Source organism: Penaeus monodon, chromosome 35 (assembly GCF_015228065.2).
Source record: "Penaeus monodon isolate SGIC_2016 chromosome 35, NSTDA_Pmon_1, whole genome shotgun sequence".
Taxonomy (NCBI): domain Eukaryota; kingdom Metazoa; phylum Arthropoda; class Malacostraca; order Decapoda; family Penaeidae; genus Penaeus; species Penaeus monodon.
This window is the reverse complement of record NC_051420.1, coordinates 23,432,394-23,442,393: the sequence shown is the minus strand read 5'-3', so window position 1 is coordinate 23,442,393 and position 10,000 is coordinate 23,432,394. Positions and strand designations below refer to the sequence as shown.

Sequence of the window (10,000 nt, the reverse complement as noted above, 5' to 3'; positions counted from 1 at the left end):
GTCAGGCCATCAGGTTGATAGCACCCCCTCCACACCCACTTTCCCACTCCCCCTCCACCCTCACCTCCCCTACCTTCCCTCTCGCCTCTCACCTCTTCCCTCCCCTTCCTCACCTTCCCCCGTGGTGTGTCCAAGGGGTGTGGAAGGGGCGAGGGGGAGGGGGGAATGCCGCAGCTGAGCTATAGGTTCTTCCCCTCTGCCGCTCCTATCACGTAATTACTGAATCCTGAAAGATTTATTGGGTTGACGCGGACACCCAAGGCCCGCCCGTGTTAATATTGAAACAGCGCTTGTAGGTTATAGAATAAGGAGGGGAGGGCATGGAGGTGGAGGACGAACAGGAAGAGGAAGAGAAGAAGAGAGGCGAAGATGAGGAGAAGGAGAAAAAACAGAAAAAGGTAAAGGGAAAAATGGAAGAAAGTCATAAACAACAACGATACCAAAAACAGTACCAACGACAACAATTATGAAAAAGAGAAGAGGCAAGAGTAAGGGAGGAAGTATAGGAGGAAGAGCAGAAAGAGCAGAGGGGAAGGGAAGGAGGCAGAAGGGGAAAGGTGCAAGTGCAGAATGAGCACGTCAAGAGCGAGGGTAAGAAAGATGGCGAGAGGAAGGGTAGGTATAAGGGAGTGAAGAGCAGACATCGACGAGGAAGGAGGAAGGGGGAGATAGGCATGTGAGGGAAGGAAGGCTCGACTGAGGGGAGAAAGGGGAGATAGACAAAGGGAAAAGGGGCGAAGGGGAGGAGAGGGAGCGGGGAGGCAAACGAGGGGAGCGAGTGATGGAGCGAAAAAGAAGAGCTAATGGGAGAACAGGAGTCCGCGGCGGTCACCTCCCGCCACTTATCAAAATGAGGGCGGAGGGCGCGGGCGGGCGGGATGTCATGGGCGTGGTCCATCCTATCTTTACTACCCACTCTCTGTGCGGCTGACTGCCTCCCCCTGTGCGTGAGAGGGGAGGAGGTTGTCCGCCGCCCCTCGCCCGTGACCCCGTGTTTACATCCATCCTCGGGCGGAGGGCCTGGCGGGCGGCGCTAGGGGGGTTGGGGGCGTGGGGTGGGGTAGTGGTGCGAGTTAGATGGAAAGGAGAGAGAGAGAGAGAGAGAGAGAGAGAGATGAGAGAGAGAGAGAGAGAGAGAGAGAGAGAGAGAGAGAGAGAGAGAGAGAGAGAGAGAGAGAGAGAGAGAGAGAGAGAGAGAGAGAGAGAGAGAGAGAAGGGAGAGAGAGAGAGAGTGAGGTGGGGGGAGTGGGGAGAAAAACTGGCAGCCAGACAGATTCAGAAACAAAAAGGGGCCAGGATACGTAGGTTTAGTTTATCTACTGACACATGGATGCGAAAGCCCCAGGAAGTTTGTATGTCGGCGGTACCTCCCTTGTTTACCTGTGATTAACACTCTCCCAGCGTCCCCTCTGCCGCTCCCCACCCCCTCCCCACCCCAAAACACGGCGCTGTCATGAGTGACAAGCAGGCGGCGGCGGCGGCGGCGACGACGACAGCGCAGCTCGAGATAAGACAGGACAGGGCGGGGGCACACACATCGTTTCTTGCTATTATTTGCATAAGCCAGGAAGCAGTTCGGAGAGATAAAGTCAGGCCTTGAGTAATAGCGGCGCTCGCTCCTATTAACTAGCGCTGATGATGGCACGGGCGCTGAGTCAGCCGTCGGCGGTGATTATGCCGTGACGAAAGGCAGAGAGAGGAGAGGGGGAGAAGGGAGGGGAATGAATGGAGGGGAGGGAGAGTGGAAGAAGGGAGGGAAGACGCAGAGGGAAGGGCATGGAAGGAGACAGATGGACAGACAGGCAGGTCGAGAGATGTAGATCGCGGTGGAAGGAAGAAATGGAGGAACAGGTATAGATGGGAGAAGAGAGAGAAAAGAAACACCAGGGTAGACGAAGCGAAGGGAATAGAAGTGTAAAGAAGAGCAGTCATCGTTGGTGGAGTGCATGGGTGGAAGTGGACAGACCGAACTGCACAGAGAGGCAGGCAAGCGAATTGCATGTGCAGGTTCATTCTAAACAACTTGAAGATAAAGCAGTGAAGGGAGGAACAAGAAAACACTTATATACCTGTTCGTGTGTTTCCTTGCTCTTCCCTTCGTTGTTTTATTTACAAGCGAAAGGCAATCAAATGCTGTGCGGACAAGAAGGGCAGGGAGGCTGCTCGTTGGTATTGGAAGGATTGTTGTCAGAGTGAAGTGAATAAAGCGAAGAAAATTGACATGACAGGCGTCTCCGCCGAGAGGGATTTAAAGGGAGAGACGTGCATGTTCCCATTGCCTTTCTTGCAGTTGTTAGAATGATTTCTGAGAGCTGAAAATAACCCCATGGCACGCAGATGCCCGTGCCCACGGGAAGAAGTGCGAGCATGTACGCACGCATTCGTATTCATTCATTTACTCTCTCTCCCTCTCCCTCTCCTCTCCTCTCCTCTCCTCTCTTCTCTTCTCTTCTCTTCTCTTCTCTTCTCTTCTCTTCTCTCCTCTCCTCTCCTCTCCTCTCCTCTCCTCTCCTCTCCTCTACCCTACCACCCTACCTACCTACCTACCCACCTACCCTACCCTACCTCCTACCCTACCCTACCCTACCTACCCTACCCTACCCTACCCTACCCTACCCCCCCTCCCCTCCCCTCCCCTCCCCTCCCCTCCCTCCAATTCCCACTCTGTCTCCCTTTCCCTTCCTTCTTCCCTCCCTCCTTCACATGCATCTGATCGTAGGATTTTCTGGCTGGCTTGAGCTAATCAGCAGCAGCTCATTTGAACACGAACAACCTCTCCGCTAATTGCATTGTGGTTTATATTATTGTTGGTCCGTTGAGTGACGCCGCTCCGTCTGCTCTGCGATGGATTGTCTTCGGTTGCGTGAACTGCTTGATTGTTGACATTGAAATGTTTAAATGGTCTGCTTTGCCTTGCTTGTTATTGTAGGTATATTAATGGTAATGATTATATTAATGACAATTTTTATTTTTAACATTTTTGTCACTTTCGTCAACATTTACTACATCACTATGATCATCAGTCTCTGTCTTTATCGTGATTTTCATCTTTATCTCACCATTACTATCATCAATTTCATTACCACTGTCACCTTCGCCATCATTATCACAATTAACTATTAGACTATTCACACCCACCACCACCATTTTTGACCTAAAAGTATGTGTCAGTAACTCGCAAGGTCGCGAGGATTTGGGTCGAGCCGATATCCTGGGAGTCCGCGCCTCGCCCTCTCCGGGAAGGTCGCTGTCGCTTCTGCTGAGGCGCCGTCCAAGTGTATTGAGGCACTGGGAGTTATCTCTAGGCACTGCGGGTCGTTCCGAGTTATTGTGGTTTATTTTGAGTTATTGTGAATCATGTTGAGTTATTACGAGTTGTTTCGAGTCTCCATGAATCACTTCGAGTTCTCTAAGTAATTTTGAATAATTTCGAGCCGTTTTAAATTTTGCGAGTTCGAGGTGCTTCGAGTCAGTCCGATTTATTGTAAGTTATATGTGAGTCATCGTTCGCTAGAAGTGTCGTCAATGTGTCATGCAGGGATACGGGCGTTGTAGGTAGCCATTTTGAGGGTCGCGGAATTAATGCGTTATTGATCCTACATGTTAAAAAGGATGAGGTGTTGGCCCTACTTTGTTTCCCATTTGACACGCCCATTGCTCTTCAACCACACCCACCCCTCCCCTTTTTAGCCACGCCCATAGTATTTCTTTCCATCCCTAACCTTGCCCCCCCCCCTTCCCCCCAGCCTATCTCCCCTGCATCCCTCCCTTTTTATCCTTCCATCGTCTCCTGCGCCCTCATTGGTTTGCATTTTATCACACAACCTTTTTACCTTTCAGAAAATTAATGCATCAACTCGCCAGCAACACTTTTATCTGAGGCTAATGTATGTATGTTTTTTTCAGGTACGTTCCGAGACTGAGGTTTCCTCTTCCCTTCCGTGGAGCTGCTTCACAGAGCTTCCAGACAGCTTCACTCTCGTGCTGGTAGAGTGAACGCTTTTGTTCTTAAGAGAGAGAGAGAGAGAGAGAGAGAGAGAGAGAGAGAGAGAGAGAGAGAGAGAGAGAGAGAGAGAGAGAGAGAGAGAGAGAGAGAGAGTGTGTGTGAGATAGTGTTTGTGTTTGTGAGCTTGCGTGAGTGTTTGTATATTTCGTTTGCCTCACTCCATCATCGCTCTCCCAAGCAACCAAGCTCATTACGCACGAAAAAGGAAGAAATGAGGTTCGTAGAATTATAGTCTCGTGTTACCTCCGTTACGGATTCATTAATCACAATAGAAGGTCTCACTCTCCCCTTCCCGAAATATCAATCTTTCATTTGAGGCTTAATTAGGTACAGTAATTACTCGCCATTGCATGTGGCTGTGGAGTTCATGACGGAGATTAAAATGATAACTCCTGTGTAGGAAATAATTAAGAGGTTCTTTGTGTAGATCACATGCATTGAGCGTGTTGTGTGAAAAAGAGGAGATCGTATTTTCCTTTCCTTTCGACTCTCCATCACACGTGAATTATTGTGAAGCGAGAATGCTTAATTGCCAAAAGAAATGAACAGATAATCGCACATTTTCGAATTTGTTAAATACAACTTAATAATGACCTTGTAGACGTTGATGATAATTATGGAATAATGATGATGATGATAGTAGTAATGACAATAGTAATGATAACAATAGTTATTGTATTATTATTGTTATTGTTGTTGTTATCATTATAATAATTGGTGTAATAATCGGTGAGTTTCTGTGTTTAAGACCGCAGAAAGTTTTCCGAAGAAATAAGGCTTAAATTTATTGATTTTGTGCCGAGGTCTCTTGGCGTCGGCATTTCGAAATCCGGGATTTAATGCAACTAATTAATCAAATTGCAGCTTTTCTTAAAGGGCGGTAATTGCATTATCCCCCAACCCCCTCAAGACGAGACTCATTAGTGCAGGGTAATGAGCTGACCGTTTGAGATATTCCCTGTGCGAGAGTACAGTGGAGAGGGGCGGGGCTAGAATGGAAAGAGGGGGGAGGAAGAGGAGGAGGAGGAGAAAGAGGAGGAGGAGGAGGAGGAGGAGGAGGAGGAAGAGGAAGAGGAAGAGGAAGAGGAAGAGGAGGAGGAGGAAGACTAGGAAGAAGACGAGGAGGAGGAGGAAGTGGAGGAGGAAGAGGAGGAGATGGAAGAGGAGGAGGAAGAGGAGGAGATGGAAGAGGAAGAAGAAGAAGAAGAAGAAGAAGAAGAAGAAGAAGAAGAAGGAGAGAAAGAGCCTCCTCTTTCGAGTTCGAGGAGGAAGAGAGAAGGAGGAAGGGAGATGTGGATGGATAGGAGGGGGAAGGAAGATATAGGAGGAAAAAAGGAGGATAGGGGAGGGAAGGAGGGAAAATGTGGAGGAGGAGAAAGAGAAGTAGGTAAAGCTTGAAAGGGATGGAGGAGGAAAGGAAGGAGGAAGAGGGGAGAAAAGGAATGGGGGGAAGGGTGATCGGGGGCTAGAAGGAGAAGGAAGAATGAGGGAAAGAAAAGCAACATGAAGTAATTGAAGGAAGGAGGAGATAAGGAAAAGGGCGAAAAGGTAATGAAAAAGAAGTAAGAAAACAAGACCAGACAAAGTAATGTTAAGAAAAAACAAATAGGAATAGGAACATGAAGAATGAGAGAACTCATCCGTAGCATACGAGGGAACAAAAGGACATGTCGAGAAGTAGGCAGCTTTCACACGGCCTGCCTCTTGTGAGGGGCGAGGGAAGGGGAGAGAGAGAGAGAGAGAGAGAGAGAGAGAGAGAGAGGACGAGAGAGAGAGGACGAGAGAGAGAGGACGAGAGAGAGAGGACGAGAGAGAGAGGACGAGAGAGAGAGGACGAGAGAGAGAGAGAGGAGAGGGCAGAGAAGGGGAAAGAGAAAGGCAGAAGGTAAAGGAGGGGGGAAGGGAGAGGGAAGGAAGACGGCTGGGGGAAGAGGAGAGAGGAGGAAAGGGGGGTGAGGGAGGGGGGGAAGAGAGACGAGGTGGTGTTATTCTGATCTTTGTCTCATTTTGTGTCTTCCTACTTGGTCCTCAAGGAAGTCGCTTTGGAAGGCTGAGTGTGACGATTACACGGCGCTGATGATGGTCATATGATGGTGATAGGAAGGATGATAACGATATGATAGTAATGATGAGGATGACAATAATATGATGGTGATGAGGATGATGACAATTATATAATGATACTGAAATGGTTGTGATGATGATGGATAGGGTGATGCTGCTGACGAGGATGAGGATGATGCTTGAACATTTAAGGGTTAGCTATTGGCTAGATTAATTAAAGTAATTATCTGTAACTGGAAAAATTATATGTTAAGGACTTTAAGATGATAGTGATAGGGAATTTTTGTGCTTGGTTTTTAAGATATATTCTCAGACTTATGAAAAAGGAGGTAATGATAACAAGGGCTTCACTTAATGATATGATAAAGTTGTAGTAATAAGTATTATATTGGTCATGCGGTCATGAGTGTACCCATAGACACTGCAAGAAACACTCAACAACAACAATAGATAACCGCTGTTAATGGCCAGGGATTCTTAGCGTACGATGATGAATGACGGAAAATATCTTAAAATAGCAAATATGGACACGGAACAATAATTGAATGAATGCAGATAACGAAGCGTGAGGAAGAAAATCACTCCGCCAAGAGAAATCACGAAAGAACAAGAAAAAAACAAAAGCATAACATAACTTTATTACCAAAGATGGAACAAAAGCGCCTTGTTTTTTCGTCCGCGATCGAGTCGCAGCCGAAAGACAATGGATTCGAACGGCCGGAAGTCCGATGGAAGGGAATTGGGTTTCGCAAATGGGATAACGCGAGGGCGAAGGCATGCGCCAATAAACGAAGGAAGGGATGAACAAGAAGAAAAGTTCAGTGTCGAAGGAATGACAACATTGTAGAAATTGGAGAGAGGTAAAATGAAATGAGAGAGAAAGAGAGAGAGGGAGAGAGAGAGAGATTAAAGTGAATCTTCCCATAATGTAAAGGAGGTATATGGTCAAGGGGTCTCAGAGGGGGGGGGAGGCAAGGGGCCCAACAAAAGGTCGCAACCGGACCTCCCCCCCACATATACCCCCACCCCCCATTCCCCGCGGAAGGAAGTGGCCGCAGGAAATCCTATACGCTGAAGGCAGTTCTGACCTCCTTAACCCTTCGTCTTGTCGCTTATATTAAAACGAAAGGCGAGAAGGAGGGGGGGGCGGGGGTCAGGAAGTAAGGGCCAAGGGGGGGGGGGGGGAACGAGGCGGCGGGAAAAGGATTAAAGGTGTAGTAATGTTCGTATCGGGAATAAGGAAGGGAGAAAGAGAAACCAGTAAAGAGAAACATAGAGGGAAACGAAAAGGGTAGATATATGGATAGTTAAATGAATAGATGGATAGATAGATAAATAGATAGATAGATAGATAGATAGATAGATAGATAGATAGATAGAGACATGCACCGACAGACGCGGAGACGTACACACACACACACACACAGACACACACACACACACACACACACACACACACACACACACACACACACACACACACACACACACACACACACACACACACACACACACACACACGTGTATATGTATATGTATATTTATATTTATATTTATATGTATATTGGTATATATTTAAGTATATTTATATGTATATTTATGTATATGTATATGTGTAGGTGTATATGTATGTGTGTACGCACACACACACACTTATTCACTCACACACGCAGGCACGCACGCACACATAAACAACGGGGAGAAACAAACACAGAAAGAAAAGGTGAGATAGAGAGAGAAGAAAAACAAATACAGAGAAAGGAAGAGGGAGCGGCGGGGCAGGAAGTGGAGAGATGAAGAGAGAAAAGGTGACAGACGAGGGAAAACTAGGGGGAAAGGACACGGAATAGGGAGGGAGGGAGGGGGAGGGGGAGGGGGGGAAGGAGAGAGGAAGAGGGAGGGGGGAAGGAGAGAGGAAGAGGGAGGGGGGGAAGGAGAGAGGAAGAGGGAGGGGGGGAAGGAGAGAGGAAGAGGGAGGGGGGGAAGGAGAGAGGAAGAGGGGGGAGGGAGAGAGGGGGAAGGGAGAGAGGGGGAAGGGGGAGGGAGAGAGGGGGAGGGAGAGAGGGGGAGGGAGAGAGGGGGAGGGAGAGAGGGAGAGAGAGAGAGAGAGAGAGAGAGAGAGAGAGGTGGGGGGGATGATTGAAAGGATATCAAAAGGGGTCGTGATCCTTCGCTTAGCGAGTGCGTTGTTTTGGCGTGGCTCTGAGGAATGGATGATGATTTGACGCAGCGTCATGAGATGAGGGATGATTTATTGCCATGAGTCGTGGCGTGATAGATGTGTTTTCATGCAGTGTGGTGTCATGTGGTGTGGTGTCATGCGGTGTTTGCGAGGTGTGTTCTGCGGTTAGCCTCTGCGAGCGCGTCGCGGCAGCCTGGACACCTGGCTCCGGCCACACCAACTCGTCTATTTCCAGTTGCGGATCATTGATTGCAGTCTCGTTCAATGTTGCATAATTCACATGGCCCCCGCTCTCCCTGTCTACCTGCTGCCTTTGCCCGCGTCCCTGCAACTGCTGCTACATTGCACACCGTTATGCGAGGCGCTGGGCGCTGGGAATGGCGCCGGGGCTTCAGGTGCTGCGAGGCTGATGCTTGGAGCGGCCAGACGTGGCAGGATGGCGCGCATGCGGTCCCGCCGCTGCTTGCGTGGGATGACGGGCGTTGTTTGGGATGCAGGGCGACGTGGTCGAGAGGTAGTGAGGGTTAGACGGGCTTTCGCTTGGCGATGGTGATTATGCTGTTGGTTTTAGTCCATGGAAATGCATTACACCGGGAGTGGCGTACTTGAGTTTCCCCTAAAGCCATCTGGAAGGAAATCTCAAGACTGGGAACCCTAGCAACGGGGCAGCTGAACAAGCTACACGTTTTCTAGAATCTTCCTCCGACCTTGAGGGCTACATTGAAAGAGCCCCTCCCTCGCGATGACCTTGCCGTGACTGAGCGGAGGAGGCCGAAACGCGGCCTCAGAACAACGGAAACAAGTGCGTCATGCTTGGCATCGCCGCCAGGTACATCCGCTGGCCGGAGGAATTAACGCAAGTCATTTTAACAGCTTCGTAATAAACATTTGGTTGTATGCGGTACGCCTCGGAACGACGCGAAAAAGTGGCTGCGCAAGATCGGGAAATGATTTAATCGCAGATTTTTGATCAAGCACACTGGAGAGAATCCGAAGGGAATTCGTAGTATAGATTGGTTTGTCCTGCTACTGCACGAGCGTAATTAGAAGGGGGAGGGAGAAAGACATAGAGAGAGGGAAAGATATATATACACATATAGATAGATAGATAGATAGATATAAAATACATACATGCGGAGAGGGAGAGAGAGAGAGAGAGAGAGAGAGAGAGAGAGAGAGAGAGAGAGAGAGAGAGAGAGAGAGAGAGAGAGAGAGAGAGAGAGAGAGAGAGAGAGAGAAAGAGAGAGGGGGGGTGCAATTAGGCAAGGAGACAGGTAGAGAGGACAGGCTAAAGGGGGGCACGTGCGCGCGTGCTGGGAGGGGGAGCGCACCCTGGTTGCCGTTCCTGGCGGAGGCGAGGGGGGGGGGGGCGAGCGCCCGTTAAACATGCTCCGGGTGGCAACGCGGTGACATCTCTGTTATGATCGGGAAGCTGTAATATCAGATATATTCATGATTTGATTATTCATTGTCTGCTTCTTTTTCTTCTGTGACTCTATCTATTTACTTTCTTCCTTTGTTCATGTTGTATACGATAAACATTTATGGCGCATTCAAAAGAATCTTTCGCGACGATGATCACTGCCCATGCTAGACATTTTCACGGTTAAGAGAAATGCACGCTTCGAAGGCTCGGCGCTGACCCTCCGCCTGGGCGTGGGGAGTGAGAAGTGGGGGAAGCGGCCAAGCCACACTTCCTCCAGCCTGCCCCACGTGCCATCACCGTACGCCCACGCCCAGCCACTTCA

General features: G+C 49.0%; 1 protein-coding gene across 6 annotated transcripts in view; it reads left to right on the top strand.

The window, feature by feature from the left end:
• Positions 1–10,000, top strand: part of LOC119595123 (abnormal cell migration protein 10-like) — a 164,612-nt gene that overhangs the window by 135,984 nt on the left and 18,628 nt on the right. For 5 of the 6 annotated variants that reach the window (XM_037944280.1, XM_037944278.1, XM_037944281.1 and 2 more), the window contains exon 3: positions 3,907–3,987. The exons of the other annotated variant lie outside the window; for it this stretch is intronic. In XM_037944280.1, coding sequence (XP_037800208.1) covers positions 3,907–3,987 — 81 coding nt within the window. The remainder of the gene's footprint in view (positions 1–3,906; positions 3,988–10,000) is intronic. 6 annotated transcript variants of the gene reach the window in all.